At 46.2% G+C, this 14,795-nt stretch overlaps 2 protein-coding genes across 11 annotated transcripts in view; both read right to left on the reverse strand.

The window, feature by feature from the left end:
• Positions 1–3,785, reverse strand: part of LOC116844541 (tropomodulin) — an 80,829-nt gene extending 77,044 nt beyond the window's left edge. For all 10 annotated transcript variants that reach the window (XM_032816213.1, XM_032816265.1, XM_032816218.1 and 7 more), the window contains exon 1: positions 3,326–3,785. In XM_032816213.1, the coding sequence (XP_032672104.1) occupies positions 3,326–3,481 (156 nt within the window). In that variant the 5' untranslated portion in view covers positions 3,482–3,785. The remainder of the gene's footprint in view (positions 1–3,325) is intronic.
• Positions 3,786–4,329: 544 nt separating this feature from the next.
• Positions 4,330–7,443, reverse strand: LOC116844601 (methylthioribose-1-phosphate isomerase). Its single transcript, XM_032816370.1, has 6 exons — positions 7,077–7,443; positions 5,962–6,197; positions 5,632–5,840; positions 5,143–5,351; positions 4,755–5,067; positions 4,330–4,605 (listed from the first exon to the last, which is right to left on the reverse strand). The coding sequence occupies exons 1-5, from the start codon at positions 7,206–7,208 to the stop codon at positions 4,768–4,770; spliced, it is 1,086 nt and encodes a 361-aa protein (XP_032672261.1). The 5' UTR covers positions 7,209–7,443; the 3' UTR covers positions 4,330–4,605; positions 4,755–4,767.
• Between the last annotated feature and the right edge of the window lie 7,352 nt (positions 7,444–14,795).

Raw genomic sequence — 14,795 nt, forward strand, 5'->3', positions numbered from 1 at the left:
GCGCGCGCGCAAGTCCAAAAATACACGTTCCACGGATATTTATATGCGCGCGCGCGCGCACACACACACGTGTCTTGCGCGTGGCGTATGCTGTTTTATCGCGTGTTGTGTCGCGAGCTCGCCAACGCGAATACTACCAAATTTGATATTGCAAATCGCCGTGGAAGATACACTTGGCAGAAAACACATGCCACCACCGAATTAGCAGCGCGCGGGATTAAGTTTCTTCGGCGCTGTCGCAACAGGGTGTTCGGAAAACGGGTGTCTTCATCAACTGCGGCGGGAACAGATCGCCGCTTTCACGGCAGCAGATCGCCGGTGAAATTATTGCCGTCACGTGCCGTCCCGCGACAAAGTGGACCGGCAATTTAGCCGGGGCCGGCGCTTTAACGAAGCTCTGCCGTGGTCCTCGCGTTTAAATGCAGAATCGCGCAGGGCGACCTCGCGAATCACTAATTGCCGCCACAAAGGCGTCCGCCAATCGCCAACTTCACGACGCGATCTCGCTGGGAGATCGTTCGCGCGGGTTCCGTTTAAATTCTCTTTCCTCGCGACCCTTTTCGACCTTCGCGAGACTGTCGCGGCTAATTTTCACGATTATCGCGTGTCCCGCACGGATGTTGATCCTAGAGATGGGCGATTCCTCAATTTAATTCGATTCTTGAATCGATTGTGAATTGTAATAACTGAAATCCATTTGCTATGTAAGTCGAATGAAAAGATCGGTGCGCACGTGCCTCCAATCGAATTTACTAAAGATTTACGATAAATATATATTTCTGTAAATCGATGAAATTCTTCCGGTAAGTTCGATAGCAAGCGCCGTAATTTACACTTGACGAGTCCTCTGATTAATTCGGCGGAATACTCAAGCCAAGAATCTTGTAATTTTCACCGGTATGCGAACGGTATTCTCCGTCGCTCCTGTGTATCGATGCACAGCTATCTGCCTGTCTCCGACACAATTCCGAATGTTCACTTGGCGACAATCGTCAGCGTCGATAAACGACAAGCTCTTCTCGAGTCGAAATTTTAACCTTACTTTGCCTCCTCCGTCCTGGATTTTTCTGAACATCCGGGGCTGTATTCTTGAGAAATATCGCATACAATGTTCGTTTTTCCTGGTTTGAAGTGCGCCTTCTTTGTCTGGTTGCGACGTTTTCATGAATGTTTATTTCTTCAGAAAGCAGATTGACTTGAAACTGCGTTGTAGAATGCAAAGTTTAACATAGGGACAAAATTTCGACTCGGGAAGACTGCTGTATATTCCGAAGTGCAGTCGCGGATCTCGAATCCGAAAGACGGGGGCGTGTGTGTTTCCTCGCGTCGATTTGGCGCACGAATAATACTCGCGAAACGTCGGAAGACGCAAATCATCCGGCGAACGAGTTGCCGCTCATCGGAACCGTCCCGATCGCGAACGGACGGCGGTCGTCAGCCGCTCGTTTGCCGAATTTACGCGCCGCTCGTTTCTGCGTTCGAAGGGAGTTCGTTGCCAGTTCTAAAACCGTCGTCCTGACAATGACGTAGAGACCCGCGCCGAAGCGCGGCCGTTTGTTTCGGCCGAGGCGATGGACCGCCGATCGCGAGCGCGCTCTCACTTGGACGAGCGGAAAAGCGTTCCGGAACGACGCCCTGCGTAGAATCGTGCGGACTTCGGCGATTTTTCGAGCTTCGCAAGCGCAACGCGCGCACGCCACGTAATAAGCGGCTTTATGTGAGTCACGGCGCGGTGGGCGCGGGACGATAAATAAACAATGGCCACTGTTTCGGCGAATTGTGCGTGCGCGGCCACTCTTGCGCGTTCGGCCGATGAGAATTTTGCGCGCTCGCTTCGATTAGATACACGAATAATAAACAGCCACACGGGGTAATCCACCGGGCTCGCAATCCGAGACAATTCGCGCGTTCACGGTGCGGGTCGATCGATAAGTCGCTGTGTGATCGCGAATAAATCGCAAATGCGATCAAAACGGATCGGCGAATAACTCGCAGCAGCGAAGGCTATCAAAGTGCGCCGAGAGAATGCCTGCTCATCCCCATTTTCGTCCACTTGCTCCGCAATCCTTTGTCAGATTCGGGGAATTCTCGAGCGGTTTCACTCTTCAAATTTGCACGGCAAAATCTTCATTAGATTCGCGATTTGATTTTCGGTGGTAGGTCAGGTGTTTGAGATATTCAGAATTCTATCCAAATTTTTCAGTTCAATCATAATATATGAGATATTCTATCTGTAATCGCGATTCGATTGAAAAATTCTCATCTAAGTATCTCACTCGAGATAATTTCAAATAATAACTATTAAGATCGTAATGTCTCAGGCACTGATTGATTAAAGCTTTTTTTATCAAAATAATCGACATATGAATAATCAAAATTAATCAATCTTCATATTTAAAGTCACAAATAATTTCACCGGTTGATGATACTAATTATTAATCAAACTTTGATGTGATTGCTTAGAGTAAGCGAACCTTTTTCGGAACAGCACCTATTTCGAAACACTTTAATTTTTTCCTGTATTAGCCGTCAAATTAAAGTGTACCGAAATAGGTTCACTTACTCTATACGTTGATTAATAATTAATTTCATCAATTGATTGAATTATTCCTGATTACATATAAGAATTGAATAATTTTGATTATCGATGTGTTTGATTTATTTTAGCAGAAAAGAAAAAAATTACAATCAATTAATACCCAACGCACTGCTGTAGATCTTCAAGATCTCGAGTTTTCATATGAAGAAAATATTATAGTAAAAATTACAATGCAACTTTAGTAATCCAGGGATAAACTATTACGAAAATTATAATAAAACATAAAATAAAAATGACTATAAATGTAGTAAGAGTTATCATGTTTACTATAGTCACTGTTTGCTATGTTTTATTATAATTCTCGCGAGTCTCGTAATAGTGTCAGTCTATTCCTGGACTACTAAAATTACACTGTAATTTTTACTACAATATTCTCTCCGTGCACTTTCTCGATATCTCCAATTTCTAATGTCTCATAAAATTTCTCCAATGTCCTCTCAATTAAATATCTAATTCCAACTTCTGTTAGACATCTGGTATCTCGGCTACGCTCTCGTAGATCAAAGGAAACACAACGCATTTTGTGTTACAAGCGGCCGACGAGCTCGCGCTCTCGTCTGCTCGCGAGCCCGTCGAGCTCCGTTCGGGCTCCCACATCGTCCCCTCGAAGTCTCCCGCATACGATCAGCCGGATAAACGCCCACGCGTCATGGCGCTGACGAAAACTCGGCTCGGTTACGGTGATCATACGGACATCGTGTATACATAGGCCGCCGGACGGCTTACCTCTTGGATTTTGTAGCTAGTGCGGACAGTCTTGCGTCTGGTGGTGGTGACCTCGTAACTCTCCTCGACGGTGGGCGCCTCATCGTCGACGGCGCGATGATCTCCGCTGTTCATCACGCCATCGCTTGTCCTCACCAACGTGTCCGTCTCGTCCATCGCGGCGTTTCGCGCGCGCTATTCGCCTCCGAGGATCGTCGACTCGCGTAGGAGACTCTCTGGTAGATCGCAGGGCTCTCGGTCGACGCGGTCTCTACCTCGCCTCAGCTGAAAATCGAAGATCTCGCTTGCTAGCGACGCAACACTAGCCCGATGCGGTTGTCCGTTTTTCCTTCGCGCTCGTCCGGCCGTCTGATTTCGGTGCGCGAGCGGAAAACTTTTACTGCCGTGAGAGACAGAACTATTCCGGGCGTGTAAGTTCCGCGCGAGGCGGAGAGGCTGGCGGTACTAAAGCACCGCGCGCATCGGGGAAACCCGCGACGGGCAAGAACCCGCGCGCGCCTTTCCACGGCGAAAATAGAACCTCGTGTTCTTTCTCCCGCAGGAACCACGAAACGTCGCGGCGGCGGCGGCGGCGGCAGCGAGATCTCGGGCTATCGGCGAACTACGACCTTCGACAGCGTCGATGTTAGATCGCCGATAAATCGCCCGCCTATGGCCGCACACCACGGCATTTATGATGCGACACGCAAATCGGATGCAGACGCCGCGAGAGATAACGCAGATCTGTACGCTTGAGGGATTGTCAAGTGGACGGATCGACACCTTCGAGGATGGATAGGATGTTCGAGGATCGAGTCGAGAGTGGATTCGACGGTACGAGGATCTACAATCGCGGGAAATTGTGGATCCAGATACTCGGTAATTCGAAAGTGAGGGAATTACTAAGTTTAACGCGCGCTTTCTCGCGGCTCACTTTGACGTGAAATCCTCTCAAATCCGCCGAAAACGTGCGATAACAAGTCGTGAAACGCATCCTGCACATCGTCATCACACATCCACGAAGGTGCGTAATAAAATCTATTTATTCAATAAAATACAAATCTCTGAAAATCCGTCGACACACAACCAACAGCATAGTGTAACAATCGTGTATATATAACAGTAGTGCAATAGCGTACCTGATTATCCTTAGAAGTTGAAAAAATCGCGATACAAAATTACGCGGGCATTGAGATATCGCAGCTCCAAAGCACTACGACGATTTTCTCCGATATTAGCCTCTCTCACCGATCGATTTAATTGATTTCCCTGAGTTTTCTACTTCGCACGCAAGCTTTCTTCTAGAAAATGGCACCGTGTTCAGGAGATTAGATCAAAGCAGTCTTGCATCCCTTATATTACTTCTCGATTTGGTATTAATCCCGTGTGTGTAAATGCGTTTGAATATAAAAAGAAAGAAATAGTAGAGAAAAGGGAACGGTTGACATACGAGTCTAAAAAGTTTATGAAATTCTTGTCCGTTCCAAGCTTTCCTCCGCTCTCAGTCGTATGAGTTCTTCCGGCCGATAAACACCCACTTCGGTGATTATGCCGGCGATAAGATGCGCCGGTGTCACGTCGAACGCCGGATTCCAGCACTGTATACCCGGCGCCGCGATCCTTTGGTCCTTGATGTGCGTCATCTCCTTTTCAGGTCGCTCCTCGATGACGATCTGATCGCCGCTGGCTATCGTAAAGTCTATGGAAGTGCGTGGCGCGGCCACGTAGAAAGGAACACTGTGGTATTTCGCGAGGATCGCGATCTGCAACGGGACGGTTCGTACGGTGAACCGAATACTTCACAAACGATGTTACTTTCGCGCGCTTGCGATACTCACCTGATAAGTGCCGATCTTGTTGGCGGTGTCGCCGTTCGCGGAGACCCGATCAGCCCCCACGACCACCGCCGTGATCTGCTTGCTCTTCAATAGCGCAGCAACCATGTTATCACAAATTAGGGTGGCCGGTATCTTATCGTGCACCAGTTCGTAGGCAGTCAGACGGGCGCCTTGATTGTACGGTCTCGTTTCAGTGCAGTACACATGATCTGAAAACAGATAACGAGGTAAAGAAACGCATTCTAGAGAATTAGAAATGTGAGTAGGGTCTAAGATAAGTGTTTTGTGGACACGTCCTTAATTCTGGACGTTCTTATTGTTCTGGTCTTAAAATACGAATGTTGAAATTTTCAGCGTAAAAAATATATATATATATATATTTTTTTTTTTTTAATATTTAAAAGCCAAAACAATACGAATATGTAGGATTAGAATGCCCAGGTTAAAGCGTTGATATTTTTATTTGAATAACTAAAAACAGATATTTACCGAGTTTCTTCCTCTTGCGAAGAGATCTGATGACACCTAAAGCGGTACCGTATCCCGCGGTGGCGAGACTGCCGGTGTTGCAGTGTGTGAGGATCCTGATGAAGCTGTCTCCGGACACGCTACGTAGGATCTCGTCCGCGCCGTAATTGCCGATCGCCTGGTTGTCCGCCACGTCTTTCTCCAGCATGGCAACTATGGTATTTATGAATCTATAATGGAGATTTTCATGCTGGAGTTTAAGAGTGCCATTCCTCTCTCTCCCCCCCTCTCCGTCTGTAACCCTCGGCACATCGGGGGATTACGCGGATCCGCGGACGCGTCTGTACATACCTGTCTTTCATCTCGCACGCTGTGACTTTGTCGTTCTTGCTAAGGCTATTGACCAGAGTGATGAGCTCGTCGGCTGCCGTCTTCATGTTAACGGCGGTCGGACGCGCCGACACCAGGTAGTTGAGCTTACCCTCGATCTCATGGCGAAAGCGTTTCTTATCTGTGATATCTTCGGGCAGTATCTCAGCCGCTAGGCTGAGACAGCCCACGATAGCGATGGCTGGTGCGCCTCGTACCTACGCATAAGTTCATCACGTCGGCCATGAGAGATGAACGCGCGCGACCGTGTCAATGCGAATTCATACAGTCAGGAGCGGCAACACTCGACAGTCTTCAAACTTCGCGACATATCCAATAGGAGAATTTCTTTGCTAATGGTTGCGTTCAGCAGAGAAAGCTGCTTTGCAACTGTTGTAAAATTCGTGAATCTGATTGGTACGTGCTCTCAATCAAAATTAAGAGCATACTCCAATCAGATTCACGAATTTTACAACCGTTGCAAAGCAGCTTTCTCTGCTGAACATAGCCAATGCTTACTTTTGAGACGAATTTTCCTATTGGTCGCCGGATATGCTCTAAAGTTTGCGACGGTTAGAACGTCGCAGCTTTTCTTGTACTGTCTCTCTCTCTCTCTCTCTCTCTCTTTCTCTAGAATCGTGCTGTTTCGTTACGCGATTATTTATTTTCGATATTAGGATGAATTGTACATACAATCGTACAACAGCTCGTTCCGAAGCTCGACAAATTAAGAAGCGTTACAAGCTTCCCGCGATTGTATACGTCATGCGTTACACACGCCACACACACCATACACGCAGCACGCATACCGCTATATTTCCACATGTACCTGTACAATCACGCAGTCATGTAAAGTAACAATAAATTTCGTGCGGGTAAGCTAGATGATAAAAAGATGCAAAGTCATTATACAATGGCAAATATTGATTGTATCGAGAGACTTGATTAAGGCGGAGGAGTAGGGGAAAGAGAAGGAGGGGTACACGGGAGCAGCATGCCGTATCGATGGAGTTCGCGGTGCGAACGTGTCGCAATGCTCGCAAAGCCACTAATAATGACGCGGGAGTCCAACAACGCAAGTGAGATCGAGCCGTTACCTGCATCTTGTTGATCGCGTGCCAGCCGTCCTCCACGCCGCTGATGAGGACGGAGCGCGTGGTCTCCGGCAGCAGCGTCTGGTCCAAGATCTCCAGCCTGCCGTTGTCCCAGGTGATCGCCTGCAGCGTCATCGCCGAGATGCCGAGATCGTGCCGTGGGCCGCGCGAAAACGACGAGAAGAGAGGAGACTCGAACCGGCGGAAACGGGAAAACGACGCGACGTGACGAGACGCGCCGACGGCCCTGATATTTTAAAGGACGGAGCCGCTATGACGGACGGCATTGATCGGAGAGAGCCGAGGAAAACATTCTAGCGCCGGCTCTCGATTTACTTGGGCGACGCGCCGCCATCTGCCGGCGTCGAGTCGCAACTACGCGCAGCCGTCTCTCCCGTGCCGCTCGAGATCCCCGACTACGTCTCCGTTATCTCGGGCCACGGTGGGCATACGAGACAACGGCTAAGTTCAGGCAGTTTTAGAAAATCGACCAATCACAATCGATGGCTCGAGACCGTGAGAAGAATCGTCGGCTGTGATTGGTCGATTCGCTTACTCCTCAAGTTTCACCGCTTGCATTTCTAGTGTTTGTATGCTCCCGGCTTAATCTTCGCGGCTTCCTTTTTCTCGTCGCAATCGCGCGCGTCGGAGTCTGCGTGTCAGAGACGCGGGTAACGTTATCTCGTCGGGAACATTGCGTAATGACTGCTGATAACGGACGGATGGCGGACAGGAGGCGATTGCCAGAATGTTTTGAGGATTCGTTCCAGCACGAGGCTGTAATAGTCACGAAGGCTGCGAGGCAATCGCGCGACGCGTTCGATAAATATGCTCGATTCCGTAAGAAAGAAACGGAAAGATACAGGTTATTCTTTGGATAGTTACCTGCGTCAACACACGCGTTCATTCCTCCCCTTTTCTCTCTCTCTGTCTCTCTCTCTCTCTCTTTGTTTCTCTCTACAAGACGAGTCGCGTTCATTGAACGAATATTAGAGTCGACAATAAATTAAAACCAATAGATCTTTCTCGAGCATTCGAATAAACATGGCGCGCATCGCGCTGTAATAGACTGATTAAGAAACTCTTCTCCTTACCTAAATAAAACGCTGGAGCAGGGGAAGGCGTCTCTCCTTTGACCGCTTTACCAGAAGTAAAATTTAAGTACCAATGCCCGGACATGTATCTAATTCTAAACATTTTTATTGTTTTAGTCTTAAAATATAAATATTTAAACTTTCCACATAAAATATACGTACAAGTATTGAGTATAAATACATTCTAGGTTGAAAGTTTAAATATTCGTATTTAAAGACCAAAATAATTTAAGAATATTCAGGATTAGGTACGTGTCTGGGAATCCTCTATCTTAATTTTGTTAACACGAACCCCAGTTTGTCTCTCAAGTTAATTATCGTTTAGTTAATTATCGCGTCTCTCTCATCTTGAAAATCGATGCGAGCGTCACATCGATTACTGCACGTTCTCGCGAATTAAGAGCATCACAAAATTAGTTTGCCCTAAAACAAAAACGAACCATCGCGTAGAATTCACACCGATATTACACTCAACAAATATTTTGCCGGTCTAGACATTCTAAATGTCACAGTTAAAATTCGTCGCTGTTTCTCGTGTCTGCCAGACAATTATTTGCACCACGTAGAATTTACAGCAGCAGCATTCTAGCAATATTTGCAAGTAAATTTAGGTGGATATGAGGATTATATATTCACTTGTTTTTTTTTATCTACTACAGATAATTTTTATAAAAAATGTAACCCCTCGGCTCTAATCTGAAATACGGGTGATACAGAAAAACAGAAAGACTTTCTTGCCAAATTTCACAAATAGTTCAAATACAAATTTTACCTCTGTCATTTATTCATTAAATGCAAAACATATTCGATGTCGCGGTATTTGCTACTTATTTATTCATCTTGGTTAATTTCTTTGGATCATTTCTTCAGATTATTTTGACTGTAAGACCATCCATTTGAATGGTACCATCGTCGGCGAATGCGGGAAATCTGGAAGAATCGGCCCAAGTGCGAGCGCGATTCGCAGCAGTTGTCGAATTGGCGCGCGCTCGCGGAACGTTCGCGACTTATTTTCGCTATTATTTTGGGCGAAATTGCAAATTCGCGTGTAACGCACGTAGAACGGCGCCCGCAGCATATCCGATAGGCCCTGTCGATCGCTTTACTTCCAGCTCACGTGCGCCGTAAAGTCTGGCGAGGATAGCGAAGAGGTGCGCGCAGGAAGACGGCGCGAAAACGTCGTACATTCGAGCATCCGCGCACTACATCTTTCTATCTCCCCCGTTCTTTTTCTACCGGCGGCGGCGGCGGCGGAAGTCGAAATCGCCCGTAGTCGTAATTTCATTTAACGGACGCGGCGAAATTCCAAAGTGCAAAGTGTCGCGCGCGAAACGCGATCGTGAGAGAGACGCTTTGCAAATCGCGCTCTGCATGATCCTTGTTTCTTAGCAAGATAAATCTTACACGAAGAAAAGAATGTGCATTTCCGAGTGACTGAATTCTTCTTTTGAGTACATGATAATGTGACATTTTTCCACGCGCACTGACAGTCTATGCCTGCGCTACTAGAAACAGTGGGAAGAATTTATATGGAAAATAAAAAATGCGCGCGATATTCTCTCCGCGAACAGAAGGAATTCTTAAGAAGACACAGAAGGTCGCCGGCTGTCTATACTTTCGTCTTGGGAAAATATTCGCGCAGCCGACTGTCTCCTGCTGGTCTTACCTTTTTCGTTCCGCTCACCGGCTGCGCGTTGTTTGCATATTTCGCATATGCGCGAACGTTATCTGGCGCGGACGTCACAGCCATTAAGCGGGTTTCTTTCAACAATACACGTTACGAGGACAGCGCAAACAGTGGGAGATTCGACGTGTCTGGAGTGTCTCTCTGTCGCAAGAGAGAGAGAGAGAGAGAGAGAGAGAGAGAGAGAGAGAGAGAGAAAGATACGGATCGCGAGACCCGACGTCAAGCTTTATCGCGCCGAATATAGAAACCGGGATCGCGCGTCGATGTGTATCTCGAGTTAACGCGAGAAATTCATGAGCCGCGAGGAGCAGCGCTCTCTCGCCCCCTCGGGAGATTAATTTCGCATCTGCCCTCGCATTTGCGTACCCGAATTCCCGGCAAAGTCGACGAATTCGCTTTGCATCACCGGGCTCCGGCGAGTCACGCGCAAGTGAAAACGTGGTGAATGAAATTAATCAGCGCGCATCCGAGGATCAAGATGGGTCCTCTCGCGGGGAGATACTATTCGGAATATCCGCGGGGCCGCGGTAGGGAACAGGGGGGAGGGAAGGGGAGAACGGTGGGCGAATAGAGAGCATCCCGAGAGCTACACAAATTCATATTCACTTTAATTAAATATATCTATGTACATTATAGATACATCATCATAGTACATTTATACCGTGTGTGATAACTGTACAACAGTAGCACTTTCAATACTGTTCACAAAAATACATCGCATATAAACGAGCAATGAGTTTATACGCGAGGTCGGCTCACGCGACTCGCGACGTAACATAGTGCGTTACCATCGGGGGATCGTCATCACCTTCTCGCGCATCGTAGCCGCGAACTCGCGCGGCTCGCTTGTGTGTGTGTGTGTGTGTGTGTGAGTGTGTATCGTATATAATGTCATTGTATTATGTACAAAAGAAGAAAATGACTCGCGTGCTCGAGAGTCATGGGCACGCTCACGGGCCAAGAGGAGGAACGTGTGCTACGAGAGAAGAATCTTTATATTCATACTTTTTTTCTTCCTGCTATATATTTTTCTTGTTTTTTTCTCCTTCTTCGCTTTTTATTCTTTTTATTAACTTACTGCGCATAAAGAACATTATTGAGGCCGCGCCGCTGTGGAGCGCGGCGGCGGCTGCGGCCCCTCCGAGGGGGCCGTTTCTTTTTAAGTACCATCAAGAGACACGAGACTGACAGATTGATATCGATATTAATATGTAGTTACATCGAGTGTGTGCAATAACTGGCAATCCGAGTCCTAACCGTCGTGACGAGAATACGCGTTGCCCAGTAGGTTCCAAAACTTACTAAGCCGATCGCACGACGCGGTAGGATGGAAAGGACGAGGGGGTAGGCTCGGGTAGGAGGATGATTCGTAAATTCGTCAGCCACTTGAACCAGTCGCATTTTATTATTTATTTATGCAAGCGCGCACACACGATGCAGCGGACGCGATTCCGTCGCGATGTGCTTGCGAAGCGCTTGCAGAAAGATCTCGAAATCTTTGGACTAAAAGGGAAGAACCGAGAAGGTCCCGACGAGTCACACAGGTTAAGGGTAGGTTCTAGCTTAGAGACAGCTGCGAAAAATAGGAAGTTTCTATTTGTTTTTCAAAGATACCAATAAAGGATCAATATAGGATTTTGGACATAATATTCGCCTTTGTTTCAAATATAAAAACTTATTTTAAAAAATTGAAATTTTTTTCAAGTTTTTGTACTGGGCGCCGAGCTCGTCCTTAACTGGCGGACAACATCACAGCTCGTGTAATAATCTGAAACGAATGGAACATGAAAATTTAAGGAGTGTATTAAATTTGTTGAACTCTTTGAAAAATTTTCAAAATTAGTATTTTTTCCAGAAGACACTCTAAACAGAAAGGAAATAGAAAAATGACTCGTAACTTCAAAGTACCGCCATTTCATTACATTTCGACTGTCTGCACACAACAAAGGTTTATCCTTCGACAAATTCAATAGTTTTTGGATTTTCTGGTCGCATTCGTGTCAGATTATTACACAAGTGTTGCGATGTTGCTCATCAATTAGAAGTCCTCGACGATATTGCACAAAAAGTCTAAATGAAATTTTGATCTCCTTAAATAACTTTTTATACTTGCAACAATGATAAATAATACGGTCAAGACTCTGTATTAATATCTTTGTTAATTTCTTTGAAAAAGTCCTAAGACTCCTAATTTTCTATCTAAACCAGAAGCTTCCCTTAGGAAAGGGATTTTCTTATAAACATTTCTCCTCCTCTATCTCTCCCTCCTGAAATAAGGGCGATAACGTAAAGGGCAAATTAAAAAGAAAAGAATCCCTCTAAACTTAGTACACCTTGGAACCTTATCGCGGTGATCGACAGAGCTCGCTGCGCGCTCTCCGTTTTGAACAGCTTATCACAATTGAATTCGACCTCACCTCGCTCGCGATTCGCACGCGCTTTATCGGTTATCGACGTTGACTATATACAGGAGTATTCTCGCGAAAAAACAACAAGGAACATTTGGTATCGAGGGCGATAATTCGGTGAGTTGTGGTGTCGGTGGCCAGGTGCGGGAGATCGCGCCGCTCGGCGTCTAGGAACTTGTGTAGCGTATGTGTGAATGTAGCGCAAGCGGTAGCGTAGTCGTCGACAGGGAACAGGTACACCCGATTGTTTCGTGGCCCCGCGAGGGTCGCAAGGCGCAAACACCGAGTAATCGCACAGGGTAGCGCGAGGGTGGGACGACGTCTTTCGTCGTCCTCGTGGAGAGTTGTCCGAAGATGAACGAGACGAAATGAGACTCGGTTTCTCCCTGCGAGTCGTTGTCTGTGACCAATGCCTGTTTCTGCCAGCCTCGATTAAAGCCCAGGCCGAGTTGAAACTCCATTCAGACTTAAACTCGGATCAATCGACGCTGGTAGAAATGGGCGTGTAAGGGAAACGCGCGGAACCAAGGAACGTGCGCGGAAGACAGGGAACAACTACGTGGTTGCTGCATCGGAAGGAAGCGACGAGTCGCGTCGGAGAGACATGCAGTCGGCTGCAACGGCCGCGTCGCGTCGCGCCGCTCTGCATGTTTGACGAAGCCAATATTTGTCTCGCGACACTTCGCGCGCAGCGGATCGATCGAAAAGTCGGCAGCCTCAGCAAATTAAACAGCCGTCCTCGAAGTCCCCATTTTCGTTACACCGGACCACCAACACGGAGACACGTGTACGGGGCGTTTCACAAAGAGCGTGTAACGATCAACGGAGGCTGTCTCGCGCGCGCGTATTACTCCTCGAGAGAGTTCAATCCGGGAGATCCTAACAATTTTTTTTTTCAATTCGGGAACGTCGAAACGGGAAAAGGAAAGCAGAAAAATTCAACGGGAAAACAAAACGGGAAAAGGAAAGCAGAAAAATTCAAGACAGTCGGTTAATCAACTGGCAATCTTAAATTTTTGAGTCAACATTCATAGTCGGATCTTGTATCTAACCCTAAAACCCTAAACATTAAAAAGTTATGTTAACTCTAAACACATGAGTAAATTTTGCTCATTCTGAGAAAAAAGTACTTCAAAATTTATTTATGGAATATAAAGTTTATCTCTGTAAAATAAAGTCTACTTTTGTGAAACAAAACTTATTTTTGCGAATAAACTTAATATCTAACTAATAAATTTTCAAGTGTTTTTTTTTTCAATGCAGCACATCTTTTACTCATAACTTTCAGAAAAATTAACGAAATTTAATGTTTCCTTTTTTTTAATTAGAGTAGAAAGCATCGGAAACTATGATTCTATTTGATTTGTACTTTTGCAATTCAATAAAGTTGAGAAAAGTTATAATAAAAAAAGCAAATGCATGTTTTTAACCAAGCGCGGTAACATTTGAAAAATTGGTCTGGATAAATTTTACCCTTAGTCAGATGGTCTCAAGTTTATTTTGAGACACTGCACTTTCATTGATTACGAAGAATTTAAAGGTGAACTTAAGACGATCTTAAATATAAGATTAAGCTATGAATACCAGCCTGAAATGTTTTGATTCTTAAAAGTCGGTATTCATTTTATATGTAAGATCGTTTAAAGTTCATCTTTATATGTTTTGTAGTCGATAAATTGGGGTATAGCGTGTCAAATGTGCGAGGATAATTCTAAGACGATCTTAGATACAAGATCTGGCTCTATGAATACCGCCGGCCGATTCGATTACAGACTTTCTAACTCTCTTTTGGAAACGTCCGTTTCTATCGCGACGAAGTAATCAGTATCGGAGTTTCGAAATAATCGGATTTGTAAAGCCCAACCGTCGACGATCTCGAGGTCCCGACGAGTGAAACTGGAAGGTAGGATCGAGCCCTCGTGGAGGAAACGTTCGGCGCGAAAGTCCTCGCGGTCAGAGTGAGGGGAGGTAATCCTTACCGTCGGTAAGCACACTTTTTGGGACGTACGCCCTGTACACTCATGTACAGCTATCTATGTATTATGTATTACATAATATATGTATGCACGTGTATGCATATGTATATGTACTACCTAGCTCCATTTGAGTTGTGTGGAGGATTCCGATGGGATCGACATGACGTATCTGCGCTGATCGAGGAAACGTCACAATTCCATTTGGACGTATCACCGAGATGACACCACTCCAGTCTCGCGGTATACCCTATTTACAATGTAGTGAGAGCGGGTGTGTACGTCCATGTACTCTGTGTGTATGTGGGTGTGGGTATGTGTGTGTGTCCTTTTCATCCGCACCCTCGCCGAAGCGAGAAGAGCGAAGCGGACGATCCCGTCTCGAACAGCTCAGACCCGATAATTTGGTCGGACACGGAACTTTTTAAATCGAGCGCAAACCGTCGAGCCCGCGATTGAAAAAGTGTACGTCGCGCGAGTCTCTCACTCACTCACGCTCTCTCTCTCTCTCTCTCTCTCTCTCTCTCTCTCTCTCTCTCTCTCTCTCTCTCTTTCCTTCT

This window comes from Odontomachus brunneus, unplaced genomic scaffold, assembly GCF_010583005.1.
Source record: "Odontomachus brunneus isolate Ranch 3 - 2012 unplaced genomic scaffold, Obru_v1 Obru_scaffold_003, whole genome shotgun sequence".
NCBI lineage: Eukaryota > Metazoa > Arthropoda > Insecta > Hymenoptera > Formicidae > Odontomachus > Odontomachus brunneus.